This window comes from Stegodyphus dumicola, chromosome 2 (genome assembly GCF_044657685.1).
Source record: "Stegodyphus dumicola isolate Sdum_Otavi_A_Nest chromosome 2, ASM4465768v1".
NCBI classification, from domain to species: Eukaryota; Metazoa; Arthropoda; class Arachnida; order Araneae; family Eresidae; genus Stegodyphus; species Stegodyphus dumicola.
The window spans coordinates 191,262,180-191,284,919 of NC_140769.1; the positions used below are offsets into that span (position 1 = coordinate 191,262,180).

Consider the following 22,740-nt stretch of genomic DNA (forward strand, 5'->3'; position numbering starts at 1 on the left):
ACGTTTGGGATGCTTTAGGGAGACATCTAGCTGCTCTCAATCCGCCCCCTCAGACCATTGCCACGCTTGCAACTGATTTGCAAGAGCAATGGTTCTTGCTTCCTATGGAACTGATAGACCGCATAATTGAAAGCATCACACATCGCTGTATGTGCTGTATTGCTTCAAGAGGCGATCATATTCCATATTGAAGGTACTTTTCCTATAGCAAACTGACATCTTCGATTTGTTCATTTTATACTATACCACCATAATTGTCTGGTAATTTCTTTTTATGTTATTTAATACCTTACTATGTGTTGTACATTGTGGGTAAGTTTCATAAAATTCTAGCCCACCAGCGGCCGAGTGGTAAAGACGCTGAACACTGGTAGTTCGGTCTGAGGTTCGAATCCCATGAACGAGCTGGCTGCATGGGCGTTTTCGTGGTTTTCCCCATGTGTAACATGTATACGAGCCAGTTTCCCTTAGAAAGTCCTCCACGAAAGGCATCCCTCCCTTTAGGCAGATAGCCCTCGTGTGCTTTGCCATAATTAAATACACCAACATCATCATAAAATTTTATATGTAAAGTTTTCAGTAATCGTGATTTTTGTAATTTTTCCTTAATTTATGATAACCAGTGTATATATATACGTAGGTTGATCCAAAAAAAAGTTTACAAGCAGAAGCATTTGAAACGTAATAATTGTGGAGCGAATATTTCCACCCAGGGTGGTTGACAGATGGCTCTAGTCCTACAGCGGTTCTACGAGTAAGTAGCGTCAGTACGCAGACACTTAAGAGCGACAGTATTGGCACGACGTCTATAAAAGTGGTTTTGCATAGAGGTACGAGCCATAATTCGATTCTTATGGGCCAAGAATTTGGCCGCATCTGAAATTCACAGACAAATCGTTGAGGTATATGGAGCAAAGCAATGAGTAGACAACAGGTAGCGAAATGGTGTCTTTTTTATCAAGCGGGCAGGGAGCATGTGAAAAACCGCAATATGGAAGCAATCGGCCGTCCAAGTTCTTCAAGGACGGATATCAACACGGCACGTGTTGAAGAAAACATCCAAGGGGATCGACGAGTAACCGTGCGTGAGATTGCCTCAGAGTTGGACTTGAGTTATGGTAATGTTCAGTGTATCATAACCGATGAGTTGCGATATTCTAAAGTTTGTGCCCACTGGGTTCCACTTGCGTTGTCTGCGGAGCATAAGGCCACTCAAATGATGTGCAGCCTCACATTTCTTCAGCGATACCATTCAGACGGCCAAAACTTCATTGATCGCATCATTACCATTGATGAAACATGGCTTCATCACTTTACCCCCACGATGGAGTGGAAACAGGCTGGATCACCGACGAGGAAGAAGTTTAACCCTCTGCCGGTAAAGTGATGGCAACTGTTTTCTGGGATACGACTGGTGTTATCCTAATCGAGTATTTGGAGCGTGGCCATACCATTAAGGCCGATCGTTATTGTGCCACCTTAATGAAATTGCGTAAAGCCATCCGATGCAAACAGCCAGGATTACTGAGCAAAGGCATCATTCTTTTGCATGACAATGCTAGGCCCCCATACAGCTCGCCAGACTCAGGAATTGCTGCAAAGGTTCAAGTGGGAAGTCTGGAATCACCCCCCATACAACCCCGATTTGGCTCCAAGTGACTATTTCATTTTTCCAGCATTGAAGCAATACTTATCCAGAACATGGTTCACCTCAGACAATGCAGTGAAAACAGCTGCTGAGAAAGGGCTCAATGAGCAGGGCCTTGATTACTACCAAGACGGGATAAACAAGTTGGTCGAACGTTCTGACAAATGCCTAAACAGGTTTGGCGACTATGTGGAAAAGTGAAAGCCAGATGTGTCTCTTGATTCCCATTTGTATCTTGTTTCTATCGTTAATAAATACTTTTTCATTTGCCTTGTAAACTTTTTTTTGGATTACCCCTCGTATAACAATTAAAAAAATTAGTAAAGCAGTGGATTAGAAATCAGTACATGAAGTTATAGTTTTTAAATTTAATAGAAATTATTTCACTGACTAATTGACTATTTAATTGGACTACATTATTAAAAAAATAAACTTTATCTGAAGCACTACTTCCCATTTTATATTTATGGTCCCATTTTATATTTATGGCATTAATGTAGGCACTGTATAAACATCCATATCATTTTAACAATATCAAACAAGTGTTTTTTCGTTCTGTGTAGTTACTTGTAATTATTGATAATTATCAGTATAAACTTTAAAAAATATCTGTTTGAAAAGAAATGAGATGAGCAGTTCTGTGCCATTCATGAGGGATTGGAGGTATAATCTAGGGAATTGGAGCCACACTCAGACCCAACTCATTTGCTTGTGTGCCATTACAGACATTTGGATTGCTGGCAGGGTGAAAGATGTTTTATTGTCACATCACAGTGAAAAATGCAGTGGAGTTTAGAGTAGTGGTATGCTATAAAATTTTACTTCAAGCTGGATAAATCTGTTACCAGTATGCTAACACTGTTAAGAGAAATCTGTAGGGATGAGATTTTGTCAAATGTACAAGTGGTATGAAAATAGAGAAAGCACAAAGGAAACAACATTCTGTGCGTAAGAATATCAAGATTCCCGAAAATGTGCCTTAAACAAAGTTTGTGTTGAATGCTGACTACCGTTAAGGTTAATAAGAAGTATGATGTTCATCCTTCCAAAATCAGACATATGTCATATCATATATTATTCTAAAAGATTTGAACAATTGAAAAGTTTCTCTGAGACTAAATACATTCTTAAATGTGATGTTGGATGAAATACAGAAAGCATTCTGATTATCATCAGACTAAATTAGCTTTCATTAACCCATTCTTATAAACTCTTAATTCTGTCTCCAAATTTAATTCATAAGATTTTGACTGATAAACACAAGGAAAATCATGTGGTGATTTGTTGTAACTTTTAATACACACAATAGATTATCCTGACTTTCTGACTTCTTTACATTCCTGAAGCTCAGCCTGAAAAGACACTGTTTTGGGAAAATTGTCAGGTTTAAGCTGCTGTAACATGTCCTCTGTAAGGTAGTTTGGACCAAAACTTCCTACACTGCTGTGAACAGTGACATTTACAATAGAGTCACTGCACTGATGTTGAAGAGCCTTCCTTTGAAGAATATTAAATGTGTTTGAACCTACTGATAATAAAACATTTTTACCAGAATCAGCCTCATTTCTTTTTGGATAGACCCTGTATATTACATAATCAATTTTATTTATATAAAGCTTACTCATATAATTTTTCCCTCTTCTTCTTGCATAAAGTATGCTAGAGAAACAGATTACTCTATTGCCTTAGCAAGAAAAGAAAACCGCCAGAATCTTTTTGCTATATATCCAGATATGCAGGTAAATATACTATTTCAATATATTTTCCTTAACTTGAATTGATTAATCATTTGTTTGCTGTAATGAGATTTCACTTTTTAGAGAATGAATCATACTGCCCATATATATGATTTTGAGAAAGAAGTGAAACCATTTAAAGAAGAATTTGGAACTCGGATATTTGTGAAATGTGAAGAAATAAGTTTTAAACTGCAAGCTCCCCTAGACAATGAGAAAGGTCCTCTTTGTCAGGTAAACAAAAAATCTTGTTTGTTTTACTTATCATAAATATATATTTATAGTTTTTATGAGCAATATCAATTATTCTTGGTTAAAACATTTTAGTTGATTTATTTTTATAATCTGTTATTTAAAATAACTTTGATGAAAACCTTTCATGAGGATTCCACAGGCAAGAAGTTCTTTTGCAGAGAAATTTTCAGTTTTTAAAATACAGTCAAAAGTCTTTAATACGGACGTCCATAATCCGTCCGGAATGATCTATAATCCGGACCTCAAAGCTACAAAACTTTCTGCTCATGCATAAACGAGTAATGCATTTATGCATGCACGTAATACCTTTACGCATGCACATATGCATTTATGCATGCGCATAATATGTTTATGCATGCGCTTTTAATGTATAACGGACGGTATAAGCTAAGCTAAAATTATCTATTTCAGTTAATGTTGCAGATTGCGTTGTTCCTTAATCTTCTTATTGGATCCGTCTTATTATTTTTTGCAGACTGTTAGAGCAATTTTATAAAAGTAAGCTTGAACTTTTAATTATGTCAAAAAGAATTCCTGATTCTGGAGCTACCAAAGGATCTACAAAGCGAAAGCATGTTTCGATGTCCATCAAACAAAAAGTGGAATTGCTGCAAAAAATGGACAAAGACATATCCTTTGATTCTCTAACCATTCCGAAATATGTTTATCAATTTCACGCTGCTTTGTGGGGGGGGGGGGAGACACGGCGCGCAATGAACTGGAAGTTGATCTGTCAGCACTATCCTTATCTTCAGGGCATATGTTTTTATTTGGCTTATAATTCCTTACTAAATGTAGTATTTCATTTCGATGTGTTCCGTCTTTGATATGATTTAAATCAAATTCCTCGTCATTATAAATATCACGAATACACATCAAATAGTTTTCTGGTTGCAATTTTCTAATTTCGACTATGCATAATGTATGCTTTACGCATGCACGTGTTTAAAAAGAATTTTTAATAAAGTAAACAAATAAATATTAAGCCTTTTTTTTTTAATTTTGATACCCTTTAGATCATAATTGCTCTTTATGTCATAAATTACAGTTTCATGTTTTTAATTTTATAATTTCTGCATGCCATCTTACCAAATTAAAACTGATGATCTATAATCCGGAAAAACCGATAATCCGGAATCGCCTAAGTCCCGAAGAGTCCGGATTAGGGACTTTGTACTTTACTTCTTCTAGTCATTTATTCAGACTTTCAAATTAACACTTCTGTCCAGTAGAAAATTTTTCTTTTGTCTGTTTAGTTGATTTGCCACTTCATGATTAACAACTATGATCAATGCTTTCCTTGCTTTTTCTTTGTTTCAACTTCCTTTCCATTCAACAGCTCCTGATGTACAGTACTGCTTAGAAGCATTTCATGAACTTTTTTTACTCTCTATGAACATAATGCATCTATCGTAAGCAGAGGATTTTGATGGTGGAAATCTTAAAAGATAGGATACAAACTTCCACCTCCTGTCAGTTGCTTTTGGAAAAAGAATTCTCATTCATTTATAATGCCTTTAGGGATTTTTTTTCCCGTTAATCTTAAGATAAGGAAAATTGGCCCTTTGAAGTCCAATGTGGAGAAAGAATTCTGAAATCTCTCATAAGTACAGGGACAGAAATAGGAAAACCCATATTACCGAAACACTATATACTTGAACTATAAAGTCATGGTCCACAATACATTAAATGGAGGAATCACAGAAAGCTTTGATAGGTACAAGTAGGATATTTTAACCTTGAAAAATCAGTCTTTTGCCAATCGGAGTTTTATAAATGGTGGAGATGAGTTTAACCCTGTAATTGGCAAATCTCCCATATGAGCTGATGAAAATGCATGTTACATTTGAGCTACTGTGCCAAATAAAGGATTAATAAAAAGCAGTTTTTCTATTGATTAGTATGTATTTGTTTCGGCTCCTCAAAATTTGAATGCATTAAGCAGGTGAGTTTATTAACCAATGAATGTAATAAGTGGTGAGCTCTGAATTGTATTTAACAACATAATGCATCTATGTAGTGGCTTCATTTAAAGATACTTACTTAAATACTTAAGTGATTTCTGCTGTGATCATTATGAATTTTATATTTAGATATATGAAAAAGCTACATTCATATGACTGGAAAAAATTTCATCTGTGCATAGTCATTTCAAATTATTGTTGTTGTTCCTAATGACTGGACTAAATGCATTCATCGAAAATGGCCAATAGCTATTGATTATTTAGCTGTTCAATCAGTGAGAATGTTGTCCAGGGTGCAGCACAGAAGTAACCAAATTACATCCATGTCAAAGGGGAAGCTATGTTCCATTTAATGACGAATATATATATGATATCAATATATGATGAAGAACAACCCAGGTTACAGATCCAAAGATCTCTTAACCCTTTTCTTTTACCACTAAACTTTTGAGATGATTTTTAGCTCATCACTATTTTAAATGCCCTCATGCTGCTCAGACACCATTTACAAACAACGAAAGCATCTCTAGAATTTGAAGCATACCCAAGAGTGGGGCAACCAACACCATTTCCCACTGTACCAATCAGAGCGGTGATTTCAAATTGAAGTACATGCGTTAAATATCATAACAGTGTACTATTTTCAAAAATATATTTTAAATACTGTGCATTGTGAAGAATAATGATAAATTATATATGTTAATCTTACATAATATCATTGTAACCATATTTTAAAATTAAATCTCTTTTAAATATCCCAGAATTCTTATTATATTTAATTCTTATGTATTGTTGAATGTTTAGTTGTTTGATATATAATTCATTTTCTGTTTTGCATTTATTTTATGTGATTTTCTTTGTATGATTTATGATTTTAGGTTGAACCTTATATAACAACATTATCAATATATGATGCCAAGCGAAATAAGAAGGTTAGTGAAGATTTTCGGTTTGATGTTAATCATCCATACATTCGAAATATACTTCCTAAGAAAGGAAGAAAAAGCAGCATGCCTCTTAATCAGACAATTTCTCATTGTAACGGTGATACACAGTTTCCAAATCCTCATCTTAAAGACATTGGAGAAGAGTGGTTAGCATTTCCTAGACAGGTAATAGTTTTATTCTTTCACATTTAAATTATGTACCTAATAATCACATATACATAATGCAACATTCACTTCAATAAATGTAATCCAGTTTTAAGTGTGTATTTTAAACCTATTATTTATTAAAATCAGAAGCAGGTAGTATTATTATATCATCACAGTAAATAAATGTACTTTTGCCTAAGATGGGTTTTCATACGATATCCATAACTTTTTGGAATGTAGCCGGAGCTCCGCTTAAGCCCAGGCATGTAGCCAGGGGGTGTGCCCTGGGCGCTCGGGCACCCTCCCACTTCACCACTACCTATATTTAAAAAAAGTGCTAATTAATCTTCAATAGATAAGACATAAGTGTTTAAATATTGCTTTCCAGCTTCCCAAAAAATTCCTGTGATTAACAAAAAATGAACGGAATGTCTACGATTTTCCATTTAGAAGTAAGATCAGAAAAAATCATCCTTTCTCAGATAACAAGCAGTGGGAAAATACTTCGAAGGTTAGCAGACACTTTCAAGTCGTAAAGCTTTTGTTCTTTTACAGCTTTGAATAGCCCTCCGTATCCGTTCCCACTTTCCCTCTAGCTATCAAGCCTAATGTCACTAGAGAAGAAAAAGTCCTTTCTTTTCGGACCAAGCATCTAAAAGCATAATATTTAAAAGAAAATAAGTATTTAAAAAAAATAAGTTGGGTTATTTAATTTTGAGATTTGCTACTTATTATCTAAATATTGCAAAAAAGAGGGAAGGAAACACAGTAAAATAATTTTGAGTGTTTGTTTTTCACATTAATTTCAAATTTCAGTTAAGTCAATAAATATAGCAAAAATATTAAGCTTTTTTGGGGGAGGGGGGAATAATGTAAAGAGGGTGCCAAATTCAATGCAATGAATTTTATTTTCTTAGTCATCCAGCAATTTAAATTATTGTTATTTAAAATGATCTAATAGGGTTAGTCATCTAGCAATTTAAATTATTGTTATTTAAAATGATCTAATAGGGTTAGTCATCTAGTAATTTAAAATTATCTAATAGGGTAATTGTAAAATACGCAGATAAAAAATTCATTCACTGACAAGTAATTTATTTTATTTTACTATTAGCCCAAAGGGTCAAGTTGCCCAGAAGGGCTATTAATTTTGTTTTGGCATTTTGCTTTGGCTCACTATAAACAGCATTTCACTTTTCTAATTGTTGCCACCAAATATTAGAACCCTGTATTATATTTAAAGACATTAAATAATAAAGAATCTGCATGAATGTATGTATGTTTCTAGCACTGTGATAAAACAATGGTAACTAGAGACATCAAACTTTGAATAACATAGTCCTTCACTTGAATATAGGCATCTGGAAGCTCAAATTTAGAGTTTAGAATTTGCTTTATTAACTATTTCATATTTTGCAAAACTTTAATGAATTTTTTATTAACAAACTCATCGATTTCAAAGCGAGCAATGGCAACACTGTACAAAAAAAACAACATTTTAATCTCCAGCACGTAAGACTATATCAGAAATTTTAAATATATCTCTTTTTAGTTTATTCTGTGGTATTGCTGTTGAATTGAATTTTATGGTTTAAGTGCGGAGAACATGATATTTAATAAATAAAAGTAACACTCAAAACGTTAAAAAACACCCCTTTGGGTGTAATATAAAATTATTTATTTTGAGTGTATTTGTGTTTGGAACAAATAATCAGATAATTACCGATTAAAAGGAAGTATAAATTAAGAGAATTTAAATGGAATAAAAAAGCATATAGCCCATTAGTGGGCAGGATGTATAAGATTGATGAACGGTGCTAGTTCGACATAGGTTAGAATATCAAGGAACTAGCTGAACGAGCGTTTATGGTTTTCCTTGTGTGTAAGGTAAACAAACAAGTTTCCCTTTAAAAGTCCTCCATGAATGTAATAGCATCCCTTCCCATAGACAGATAACCTTTGTATGCTTTTTCCGTACTGACTTAAACAAGCAGTAGCAAGCATATATGAAATACTAATTATAATTTATCCTAAATGCTATGACATTCCTTGCTCCTATATCCAAAAATTGAAATGTTTAATCTCTTATGTTGTATTAAAAATTCTAATAAATTTGAGAATCATTGAATTACTGGCAGGAGAAAAAATACAAAGAAAGGCCTCTTTATAACTCTTTTACATTGAAGAATCAGCTGTAAATAAGTTGAACTGTACTGCTTCTGTTAATTAAAAAGACCAAATCGATATGCAATTTGACTTATGAAATTATGAAAAAGTTTAAATGTGATTGATCATATCTAAAGTGTTATATAAAGTGTTAGTGAAGCTTTCATAAAATTCTAATCCATAAACTCAGAATTAAAATAAAAGTTTACAAGTAATTTTATACTTAAATGATAATTCCAATGACATAAAAATAAAATAATAAAAAGTAACAAAAAGCAATCATTTTTTGTGAGATATCATTATTATTTTCAGCTATATATCCACATATTCGAATATTTCGAATATTATTTATCAAGGGGAAAATATATGTTCCCTTTTCCATTTTAGAAACAAATTAAATACAAGGAATCCTCTTATGATGACCATCTTCCTTAGAAGACCATCTATAAAAGTGATCGGTATTTCTGAGAATGGCGACTATTTACTTAGCAGTTCAAAATTGTCTGCAATAAAAGATTGTCGTTTTAAAAAAAAGACTCACGGTATTTAATGCATTCAAATTTTACACAGATAAAATAGTTGAATAATTAAATTTTATATTCAAATAATAAATTCCAATAAACTGTTTAAATGAAGAACACAGAAAAACTGTAAATTCCTCAGTAATATAAAAAGCCCAAAATCGCTTTCTGTAGCTTAGCAATCGTTAACTCTTATCTCGCAGATAAAGCACTGCCTGAAATCCATCTTTGTTTAAATTCAAATTATTGTTTTAAATTAAAAATATTATTACTTATATTGAGAAAGAAATTCTGAATTCTATCTGTTATACGCTAAATTTTAAACTGTGTTTTCAGTATTATTCCTATTCTGTTATATTTGTTCTTCTGTGTAATATTATTAAATGGCTAAGTTTTAATATAAGTCTATTTGTACCGTATAGTGTCTTATGTTTTGGTGGCTAATAAATTTGCATTTTTGGTTACATTAAACCCATATGGTCAAATTTCCTCATATGATTTAGGTCAGCGAAAATAATATTAGACCTTTGCCGGACAAGATGAATCATGCAGTATAAGGCGTACTAGCATTTTTATTAAAGTTTTTTCGATGTAACTGAATACCTAGAGCATATTGTGTGCTCAACCAAACTAGATGCTTATGTGTATAATCAATGGAGTGCGCAATGTAAGCCAGACGCTATGGTGGTTCTGCTGAATTCAATCATTTCATTTACTTTCATTGTAATATTCATAACAACATATCATTATCTATCTCATTTAGAAGGAATTACAGTTAAACTTCAGGGACGACCTGAAGTTTTAAGAGTATATTTGATCATGATGGGCAAATATGTAAAAAATTAGATGTAGAGTTTAAACTGCTACGCATCATTCGAAAGCAAGTCTATAGAAATAATGCTCATTGTGATTCTGTGTTTCATTATTATAAAACTATTTTAGCAATCCCTTTACTTGACTGTCTCATTTTCCATTTAAAATCTCAATTTTCAAATTTAGAAAAGACTGCATCTTCCCTGTTTTGCATACAGCCATCAGTTTGTGCTGATCGTGTACATGAAATTGTGGTAAATAAGTTGAAGGTGATATATAAAGATGATTTACCCTCTCCGGAATTTCTAATTGAAGAGACGAAATATTGGTGATGGCATTTTATGTCTATTCCCAAAGCAAAGCTCCCATACATGCCAGTTTTGGCTTTAAAAGCTTCAAATAAAATCTTTTTACCAAATATTGATGTGCTTGCACATAGAAGCTACACTGCCGATAACATCTTGCGAATGTGAACGTTCTGCAAGTGCTTTGAAAAAATTAGAAAATTATAATAGCACTACTATAACAGAAGAGCACAGAAATTTTTTGGCATTAATGCACATTCATTATACCAAAGAAATAGCAATTGACAAAATTATTGATATATTCTCCAATTTACAGCCACGGAAAATGGAACTCATAAATATTTTAATTGCCGAACAGAAATGAAAGGCCAGAAAACTGTTTGCCTTTAAAAAAGTATATATATATTTGCGGTTTAATTTCATGTCCAAAATAAATGATGTATTTACAGCTTTTATGCATTTAATTCAATATCTTTGTTATATAATTATATGCAAAATTAATATGGATTTTATGTATTTATTTATCTTTATTATAGTTGTATTATGAAACAAAGAAAGATGAATTTGAAAATTATGTTAATATTTTAATAATAATTTTTAAATAATTGAAAAACAAAAATATTGAATTACCCATTCAGTATGTTTGTAAAGTAACAATTATAAATATGCAAATGAAATGCAATATATCCTTAATTATGTTACATAATTTTATTATTAATAAAATGCATAATATAATTATTATTTGTATTAAGATAACTGCCATTAACATAATATATTTGTCATGAAATAATCGCCTATATACTTGGAAGATGTTATAATATGCAAAACAGTATAGTAGCCATAGGAGTCGTAATGGGCGCCGCCCCCCCCCCGCCCATAATTTGAGCTGGCTACGCCCATGAAGACAAATGGCTTTGTTATAAAAGCTGTTTTCTCAACATCCTCAGATTTTACCATAATTTGAATATATCCTGACTTCAGGTCTAGCATAGTCATATATTTAGTAGATTGGATTTTGCTGATTATCTCAGCAATTATCGGCAGGGGATACGTGGGATATTTCATTATATTATTTAATTTATGGTAATCAACAGCGAATCTCCATGGATTCGGATCTGATGGTGAGAGGCTGTTTTTCTTCCTACATAAAACTACCGGGCTTGCTTAGGGGCTGCTACTTGGAACAATTATTTATTTGCCAGCATCTGTTTAATATGCTGTTCGAGGATTTCTGGTCATACCTATACGGCTAAGACTGGATTTGGGGGGGGGGCATTTCATGTATTGATTTCATGCTGTACAACCTGGCAGAAACCTGGCTTCTCATTAAACTGTTTACAAAAATTTCTTGACACATTTTCCATTTAGTTTCCTCCTCTTCTTGTAGGTGGTTCAAGTCTATGTCTAGAATGGCCCCTCTTCCTCTACAGCATCCATCTGAACCTGTAAGGTAGAGTTCTTAAAATTTAATTTCGCCCTTGCTGCTCGTAAAAAGTCAATCCCCAGAATAAGTTAATAAGTCCTTCACTACCAGAAAATTCACTTTTTGTGTCTCATTCTTTATTTGCACGTGCAGTCTTACTTTTCAAATGCAGACAAACTGTTTCCCTTGGGCGGCAATAACCTTCTGTTTAAACAGTCATATGAATTTCCAATAATGATAAATTTTATACAACTACCATATTTAATTTTTGAGGGACTTTTCTTCCCAGGGTGTACTGGGCCCACTTCTTAGCTACCCTGATCAGTTTAAATCCTTTATTCCCGTCCTTCCTGCTGCTTCTTATTGCGATCTGCAAATGCTTTTGACTGACCCGTCTTCTTGTTATTGTCTTTTTCAATCATCCTCGTTTGCCAATAAGTTTGCTGTTTGCTTTGAGGTTTCTGTTGATGTAAAAACCCCAAATACTGGTGAAAGTTTCTGAACATGTGTTTTCAGCAGCTCATTCACTCTGGAATTTCATGGCAAGCTGAAATAGGTTTTCTAGCATCTGTGGATTTCTTACTTCCAGGAAATCTTGAATTGATGGAAGTAGATGCGGCAAAACCACTTAAATTAATTCGCTATCCGGCCTCTTTCCATACAATAAATTTAATACTTATATCTTTCTCAAGATACAGTCAAATCTTTGGTATTCATCTGATATTTACTAAAAAGCTCTGCCTGCAGCTTCACTCGGTCTTTGACTACAGGAAACGCTTTTAATTGCGCGGTTTTCAGATTTTCCCATGTATAAGTTTCGGAACCTGAATCCCCCAACAGGAATTTTCCATTGCCCTTAAACCAACTCAGAGCCTGGCCTTTTAGGTTAGTCACAGCAATTATAACTTTCTGCAGCTGGTTTACGGGATATAATGTGAAATGCAGGTCCAGCTGCTCTAAGAAGGTCATCATGGAACCTTTGCCATCAAATGTCGTGGTGGACTTCATAGCTGCTCATATGGTTTCTATGATGAAAATGAATCTCTGCATAGGATTTTCTAGGGGCTGAGGGATTTGAAAGGTAGGAGGGGTCAACGTAAATTTTCCGTTTTCTATCAACATGGTTCGTCAAAATGCTTTGGGTGCCAATGTAATGTTACTCTCTTTTATCTATTAACTAAGTGTTGAGGAACCTAGTGAAGTAAGCAATTATTCGCTCAAGTCCAAGAACAAAAACGTTAACTCAAGAAGGGTTAACTAGCCTTTATTTGCTCTAAATAAAGATACACAATCAGCCCCTTTCTCAGGGCATACAACAAGCCTCCGCTTAAGCTTAACTTAAAAACACAATCGGCCCCTTTCTCAGGGTATACAACAAGCCTCCGCTTGAGCTTAACTTAAAATGTAAGAAATAAGAACTAACTAATGACTAACTAAAGAGATTTAGCCTAACACAATTCTAACCTAGTTGGCCCATAATATTAAACTAACGAGAGAAGCTAACAAAAGGCACATAATACAGCCGAGCGTAGTAGCAGTTGGAGAGACATAGTCAAAAGGCAAATGCATGCTCTTTAAGAATCCTAACTCTCTCTCTAAAGCCAATGGAACTTTGACTTAAATACTTTCTCCTTCTCATTTGTATTTAACGTGATTCTAAAATCTCATTCTAGTAAGGAATTGTAAGCTGAAGCTAGAAGAGATAGGAAAGTCATATAAACTTAAAATAACTGTTATAAAATAAGGATATACCTTACAAGCACTTCAAATTTTGGTGCTTACTCTTGAAAATACAACTTATGAATCTTAACTGGTATCCGTGGACTCAATAATAGTGGCTGACTGGAGCTGTGTATTTTAGGTGAACATTGAAAATTATGACTTGCCTGCATCATTAAATGTAACTGCCATGAGTATCTCACAATTTACTTTGTGACATTTTAATAGTACACTGAAATATGTGAAAATATAAGTGTTTCATACTTTGATGTTCCTCTTCTGGCATTGCATTGAACGATTAAGTTCGTATTTTGCTAGTCATAAATTTAAAGGAGCATGTTCATGTATGTGTCTGTGGTAATAAAATACTTATATAGTCTTCTGAATGGCATATATCATTAATCCAAACTTAATTCAACATCTTGCCCCCACACCCCAGAAGTTGGAGGTAAAATATTAATGTCAGATATTTCTGGCCTTATATATATATATATCTGGCTTTATTAATAGACATTGTAAAAGAAATCAGAACTATTTTAGTGATTCTGTGGCTGTTAAACTACATTTGAACGTAACATATTTTTTAGCATTTCAATGACTAATTTTATTATTTGTATTTCTACTTTTTTTATAAATGTAGTCTTGTAAATTTTCTGTTTTTAATTTTTTTTCCCCTCTTTTAAGGCAATTTTTACTGTCCAGCATCCTGAGTCTGAGCTATATTTTGTTCTAAAAATTGAGAAAGTTCTTCAAGGAGGAATATCTCAAGCTGCTGATCCTTATCTGCGGGCTCAGTCTGGTTCAAATAGTATTCGTTTAGGTGCAAAAGTACAAAAAATTGCTCGTTCTTGTTGTCAGAGACTAGGTCATTACAGAATGCCTTTTGCATGGGCTGCAAGGTGCGTATATATATATTTTTTTATATTATTTTGTATATTTAAGTATCAGTTTCTATGCATGTGTATGTAGTAATAAAATTCATTAAAACAAGTGAAGAGTATTTCAAGACCTTAAGTACATAACATCATAGGAAATTTAAATGATATAACTGAATTATGATCCATTGAGATAAATCACAAGTATGAAATTATAGGCTTAAAAAAGAGTATAAACATATACATTGTGCAGAATGATTTTTTTCAAAAATTGCTGTTTCTATGGGATTAAAAAAATGAAGGATTTTCTATTAAAAGCTTTTGCTCTAATTGGCTGCAATAATTAAACTTATTTTTTGAGTTTTATGATTTTCTGTTTCCTTCTTTTCTGATTTGCTGAGAATACTCTTCTGTAATTAATCTATGATCTGTATTTTCAAATTTTCTGTGTCGTCTATTTACATCATGTGCTAATTAATAAATATTTCCTTTAATGCTTTATATTTTTATTTAATTCTCAAATTTTAGTATGTGTCAAATTTTAGTATGTGTTGAAATTGTCTGAATTAATTTAAATCATCTTAAAAATGTATGTTATATGTTAGATTATATACCTGCTGTAAATTAACAGGTGTTATCTGTTATTTCAGACCTATATTTAAGGCCTTTTCTGGTGAACTAGACACATGTTCAGAATTTGGACCTATGTATCGACAAGATGGTACAAAGCTTTCTGATGAAGATTTACTGCGTTTCCTATCAGAGTTCAGAAAGTAAATATAAATGTCCAAATTTCTAAAGTATTAATCAGTTCGCATTTGAGTTTTAGTTCTAGTTTTATTTCAATTTATAGTTTTTCTGCTTATTGATATAACATAGACTATAAAGGCTGTAGTTAAAACACTTCATATTTTAATTAATGTAGTATTGAAAGTTATTAAATGTATTTATAATGATAAAAATGAAATATTTGATGATGTTGGTATTAAAGTATGTTTAGAAATTTCTTCTCAATAAAAATGTATTAAAAAATATCTATATTTTTTAATGTTTTATGTTATATTTTCAATTTTTGGTATTTTTCTATAAACTTTATGTAAATAAATATTAATAAATAAATATTTCTATAAATAAATTTTTACACAGAATGTAAAATCTTCTTTTGCTTGACAGTCTTCAAATAGGCTTCCATATCCGATGTTGCCACCGCTCAGGAGCTCACTATTCATGAATATGGGTGTAGTAATCCCAAGGTACCCTAGTCCTTCAAGGAATCACCCTTTTTGTGAAATGAGGGTCACCATCCTGGAGTCCTAGTGATTTTTCCAACTTTCTTTTTCATCTTCCCTTATCTGTACTATTTCTATTTAATCTAACCGTATGGGTTTCCTTTTTGTAAGTTGGGTTTCAAAATGAGATTCTGTTACATTCCTCTGTTTCCAGTTCTCATAGAGAGAAAACTGCCTTACACATTTGCTATGTATTGTGACCTCTAAAGCTGGAAAGGAGGGTCCAGGCAGTCAATGGCCGAGGTACTGTCCCCACAACACACTACTTTGGCCTCTGCTTCAGATTTAAATGGGAGGTGCTTAGCTATCCCTGCTAATGTCATTCAGCTGGTCACTTAACCTTAGGGTCTGTGGCTGAGGGATAAGTTTTCGGAAAAGCTGATTGTGGAGTTTCAGATTGCGTAAGACCCTCTTACCCTGGCGCAGGATTCTGTGGGCCTTTGTCGGACTCCATGGTGGGTGGTGCTGCCAGGTCCGAATCTTTCATTTATTTCAAATATGACCTCAAACACTTTAAATATGTTTCGTCCTAAAAAAAATTGAACACAAATGTAAATGCTAATGCTGAAATTCGTCCACCCCATTTTCTTGTAATAAACAATTCTACTGCTGATCTTAAAAGACTTTCTCCATTTCTAGTACCGAAATATATCAAGTCTTTTATTGAAGAACCAAAAAAATATCAAATGGCTGTGATCTGAAAATTTCCTTAATGAAACTGCCTCTGTAATCCAATTGGTCACCCTTCTACGTTTAAAAAGGTTTAGATAAGTCAACATAAGCATGTTAGCTCTTTAATTATTATCATGTTGTTATTTCAAAGGTTGACCTCCTTTTCGTTTCAGAAGAGGAAGTAGTGTCTGAGTTGTCTGATCAAGATGTCTGTGCAGCAAGATAGATCAAGATGTGCAAAGAAGGTCAGTTGATCATATATACAAGAAACAAGATTACAAATATACATATCATATATACAAGAATTTATTACAAGAAAACATACATAGTTGGTCATAAACATAATAATCAGTCAGTTGATCATAAAAATATAATCCTGACCTTCAGTTTGTCTGATCTGCCAAACAGTATTAAGGCTGGGTACACTTAATACCATAAGGCCTTACATACCAAACCATTTTACAATGCTTTCAGTGCCAGCACTTTGATTATTCCAAAATGTCATATCATGAGACACTTACATGTGCATGTTGCTGTTTGGAAGGGCCATGACGCTGAAAATTGCAATGCTGATCCACTGTGTGCAAACTGCAAATGGAGCTCACATAATTCGAGGCAATGTCTTAAATGGAAATCAGAAAAGGAGGTACAGATGATAAGAGTACTAAAAATTTTTCGTATGCAGAAGTAAGAAAATTAATAATGGATATGCTGCCGCAAAAATATATCATATGTCGATGCTTTAAAATCCTTGAAATCAGTACGCATATAAAATAAAAAGCCAGAACAAAACATACTGCAAAACACAGAAAACAATACATAATACTATAATCAAAGTACCTTAAAACAAATAAAGAAAGGATAACGAAATTGAGCATAATAAAGAAAAGAAAATTTCAACACCTCTCAGCAATCCAAGTGTGAGCTCCTTTGGGAGTATCAGTTCTGAAGTTTTAAACTTCAGAACTGAACCCTTAGCTGATATGGATGTGGAAGAGGGAATGAGAATCCCGAGGCACCTACTTCCATACAGCCCCGGAAATGTGAACAGTTGTCATCTTCGTTTCATGGAATTTTCACAGGTTCTACCAAAATCTTGTTAATGTAAAACATATGACTGATTTACATCATCCTGTGTGCTTGGCATTTCAAGAAACTATGTTAAAATTGATGCAAGAAGCTAAGCTTCAGAACTATTCTTTCACCTAGAAAGATAATCATGTAGGTGAACATGTGAGTGGGGGTGTCCTGATCCAATACCTTTAAACTCAGGCCTCTGAGCTGTTGCTATCCAAATAAATATATGGAGTTTACGTTCAGTTTGTTCTCTTTATTTGCCCCCAAATCATCATATTGATAGCAAGATTTAGATGACCCAATAGAGCAGCTGCCTGAACCCTTTATCATGACAGGACTTGTCCACTCTGTGAAAATAGGGACAGAAATCCTGAGACAGACAAGTTGAGAAAATGATAGAAGATTATGGCCTTTGTCTCTTTCATAATGGAGTTGATACCTACTTCCATGAGCCTACAAGGCCTTTTCATGCTCTTGATCTTGCCATGTGTTAGCCATTTCTTTTACCATTTTGTGCATTTAATGTTGGAAATCACCTTTACAATAGTGATAATTTTCCTATTTTTGTATCTATCACACAAGAAGGAGTAAATGCCGTGTCAAGATCCCCTCCCCACCATTTTATACTTAAGGCAGACTGGGAACTCTTCTCATTTTTACAGAGATACAGAAGAGATGGTAAAAGATGTGCTAATTGATGATGCTGTAAAAGTGGTCATGGATGTCATTATTTCAGGCATTCTAATAATCTCAACAAAGCTTCCAAATATTCAAAATCATGGTAGAACGATGAATGCCAAGATATGCTGAAGCAACAGAGAAAAGTTTTGACAGTTTTTCATATATGTCACTCTCTCTATATATATATCCACTTTCATATATCTCCACTTTCATATATGTCCACTTTGTCATTGTCTGCAGAAAAGCTACAGCAAATGCATGAAGAGTTAAGTGCAAAAGCCAGGGGGATTCAGGGATATCCTATGTGTTTGGAATAATACTTTTTACATCAAGTAAACAAGTATAGAAAAGCGTTCACAAAGCATGCAGATTTTATAGAGACTACTTGCTTTCCTTTCTGAAAAAAGATGGCTGAGTGAACAGCAAAACAGAAGAAATTGCAAATACTATTGGTGAGAATTTTGCTGCTGTTTCTAGTGGCAGCAACTACCCTCCCCTCACAGCATTTCTTTCTGTCAAGTGACATTTCTCATTTCATTCAACTCTCTCAGCTCTGAGCCATATAATATAGAATTTACAATTTCTGAGCTAAGAAGAGTTTGATGCAGACACATCCAATGGGAGTTTAAATGGTGTGAATTAGGAAATGCTGAAACATTATCCCTGTAAGTCATTGACTGCTATTCTCATCCTTTATAATAACTGAGTGTGGAAGAGAGCTGTTTTCATTCCCATACCTAAGCCAGGAAAAGAGTCATTGAATCCTTAACTATCAGCCCATTATGCTAAGGACCTGTATTTGCAAACTATTTGAAACAATTTTAAACTGCCTTCTAGTCTATTGTTTGGGGGGGGGGATCTTTCCTATCAGAGTAGTTTTAGAAAAGGGAAGATGACAGAAGATGATTTTCAGAAAAGGGAAGATTGGAATCGGTAATATGCTCCTGTTGGAAACATCTGTCTGTGAAGCCTTCATTAAAAGAAACCATTTTGTTGCTGTCTTTTTGACATAAAAAATGCTTATGGTAAGGCATGGAGATATGGTATTTTGCAGGATCTTCATGCTAGTCGCTTGCATGACAACCTACCAATTTTCATTCAGAGCTTTTTAAAAGCAAGAACGTTTCAAGTAAGGATTGGCTGTTGAACAAGAAAAGGGTATGCCTCAAGGCTTCATTTTAATTGTGACTGTTCAGTTTAAAAATAAATTCTGCTCTAAGGAAACTTCCTCCTGTCGTTTCAGGATCCTTGTATGTTGATGACCTCCAAAGAAACTGCCTTGGTGCAGATACAGGATATATTAAGAGACAGTTACAGATTGCCACTAGCAGAATCCAGAAATTGTCTGAAAAATATGGATTTATGTTTTCAAAAGAGAAGACTTGTAAGATTCTGTGCTTTGTACTTTTAAGTTACAGTTGAAGTTGAAGAATCTTAAGAACTGATCAGCAAATAATCGCTTGAATTCGTGAGACAGTAAATAAAACTTGAGAAGGGTTAAAGACCTTTTATTATTCCAAATTAAATTCACAAAACTCCTTCTTGGAGTTTTACGATAAAGCCTCTACTTGGGCTTGAACTCAGAAACTCAGAAATTAAACTTAACGAATCTTAACTAAAAAGCTATAGCCGAAGCTATCAAAATTCTAACAGAGTTGGCCCCTTAGCTAATAATAATGGTGAAGCCATCAAGGGCCTAAGTATGGCCGAGTGTAATAATAGCTTATGAGAGAGTAGCCTAAAAAGGCAGACGTGTGCTAGCCAGAATCACTGGTTCTCTCTTCAGTAGGTCAGTAGAACTTCACGGTTAAATACCTCATTTGCATTCAAATGTGATTCTGAAATTACGTTCTAGCCGGAAGTTGTAAGTTGGAATTGAAGAAGACAGGAAAGGAACTTTAACTCAAAATTTAATTGTTAAATAAATTAACATAATCCCTACGGACTGTGTGCACTTTTGTACAAAGCTAGGCCTTCATCCTGTGCCTGTACTACATCTTTATGGATTAGTGATTCCATTTGCATTACAAGTAAAGTTCTTAGGGGTTAAAAGTCTTGGCAAACACCTCCTGGGGCACAGAGTGTTGCTTTGTATTTATAACAGCCCTCCTTCACTCCAGATTAGACTATGGTTCAGTTGTTTATGGATCCACATTGTCTTCAGTTTTATTAAAATTAGATCCTATTCATCATCAGGCTTTTAGAATTTATTCTGGAGCATTCAGAACATCTCCTATCAAGAGCCTACATATTGATTGATATGAACCATCCTTTCAGTTAAGCCATGAACAAGTGTCTCTTCATCAGTATGTCATTATTAATTCACAGTCTAATCATAATCTCCAGGTCTGTAGGCTTGATCATTATTACAAACTTCTATTTCCTGCATGTCCTCTAAACATTCTCCCATTTTTTTCGAAAGATGTGAATCACTGTCAGAAAATTATTACGTGTCTGGTAAGAAGGTCCAGCCAGTAAAACATCTGGAAGTCCCATATTGAGATAACCCAAAATTTGAGCTTCTGGATGTGTTTCAACATCTTGATAAAAGACACACTAATGAGATAATATACAGGCAACTTTTTTTTTTAATGCATGGATGTATACAGTGCTCTTACTCCGATATTCAGTTCAAAATCAGCTGGTCATGTAGTATCATCGCTCGTAATAACACATTTTGTGCGGTCTATATAACATACGCAACTATGTTGCTTAGCGTGGGTTAAAATTAGTAAAAACCTTTGTAGAGTACATAAAAGTTTGACAGTCCTATAACTCAAAAGTGAACAAGTTTTCGAAAAAATATAAGAATAAAAAAATGTCTGGAATAAGTTTTTACATCCATATAGCCAATAATCGAATTAGGGTTACCACCTTTGTAGGATACTTAAAAATTTCAAAGTACTATAACTCAAGAAAGAACAAATTCTGGAAAAAATGAGAATCAAAAAATTTTTAGAATAAGTTTCTTCCAATTGCCAATAATCAGATTAGGGTTTCCACCATTGTTTTTTAAAATATTAGTAATTGATTGAGTTTTTTTATGAACAAACTTTTATTAAAATAACAAAGAAATTTACATTGCAAAAATAAATAGATAAACTTATACATATAGAACAATATTTTACTATTTTATAAACTTATGTGTAGTCATGGCTAGGTCCTGATATTCTTTTTTGAGTGGTATTTTAAAAAACAATCTGCTCAATGTAGTGAAACTGCAAAATTTGCACATATAACACATTAAGCTTTTTTTCTTATGCACGGCACATACATGACACTGTCTCTGAGTTTTTGTTTTATGCCACCTGTAGTAATTTTTACTAATTTATGTTTTTTTTTAATCTTTTGATAATCTGTGTGGAGGATCATTTCTACTGGACGTAGCGGATGTACCTGCTACAGGATCATCTGTATTTTGTGGAGTAGCATCATTAATCCACTATTTCACTACATCATGTAAAAACACCTTTTTTTTTATCCTAGATTTAATGTTTTAAAAACTCAACCATTAAATAACGTACAAGTAATGAAAAACATCACAGTCCTTTTTGTCCATTTTTTGGTATGATACACAATTGAGTAATACGCTAAGTATTGGTCAGCGCGATCAACGCCCTTCATATATTCGTTGTAATCAACAACACATATTAGTTTCCAAATTCTTTTTTTTTTTGGTCACCCAGTCAATATTATAAGGCTTTCCACGGTGTCAGCTGAATGTATTGTTGAAATCATTCGGACAGGTCTTTTTGATTGCCAACATTGTAATAAAATGTTTTGGCGGCAACGAAATATAGATTCTCCCCTTGTCAGTTTAGCATTTTTCAAACAAAGAGGAAGGCCTCTGTTTGTGCAAATAGTGCCACAAGCCCGAAATCTGTGCTCTAAAAGTAATTCACAAGTGGCAACACTATTGTAATAGTTGTCCATATATATGTGATGCCATAAGTTGGAATAGGGTTCCAGCAGATTTAAAATTGTTTGTTGTAAATGACTTCCTTCTCCAGAGTATATGCCAAAATTACATATGTAACCAGTTTTAGCTTCACAAACCATTCTTATGAGTATTCTATATTTTATAATTGTTGATGCATTTTAAACTTTGAATGATAGGCGACCTCGCCATGGTATAATGCTTTCATCCAATGATAACACCCTCTCTGGCTTTTAGACTTCCTGGAATTTAGGTAAGAAGTAATCTATAATCAGACGAATCTTTTTAAGGCGATCTCTGTCATCTATGTCATCATTATTGGAGAAATGCCATGAATTTTTTAAAATTTCACCACAGTCACATTTTTCCACTTCACAGATTTTGCTCTGAATCCAGGTTTTGTATGCGATACCAATTGATTTCCGTCACCATATATTCAAATAAGTCATTTCCATTAAATAACTGAACCACATCTCTCCGAATTATTTGGTATTGTAAAAACCCCACATCGTCCTAAAAATGTTTCAACAATTGGCACATTATCAGTTTCTAAGTACGAAATGCT

At 33.6% G+C, this 22,740-nt stretch overlaps 1 protein-coding gene across 8 annotated transcripts in view; it reads left to right on the top strand.

The window, feature by feature from the left end:
- Positions 1-22,740, top strand: part of Ziz (dedicator of cytokinesis protein Ziz) — a 292,231-nt gene that overhangs the window by 57,418 nt on the left and 212,073 nt on the right. For all 8 annotated transcript variants that reach the window (XM_085811589.1, XM_085811587.1, XM_085811582.1 and 5 more), the window contains exons 9-13: positions 3,304-3,387; positions 3,469-3,618; positions 6,482-6,715; positions 14,329-14,543; positions 15,170-15,292. In XM_085811589.1, the coding sequence (XP_085667715.1) occupies positions 3,304-3,387; positions 3,469-3,618; positions 6,482-6,715; positions 14,329-14,543; positions 15,170-15,292 (806 nt within the window). The remainder of the gene's footprint in view (positions 1-3,303; positions 3,388-3,468; positions 3,619-6,481; positions 6,716-14,328; positions 14,544-15,169; positions 15,293-22,740) is intronic.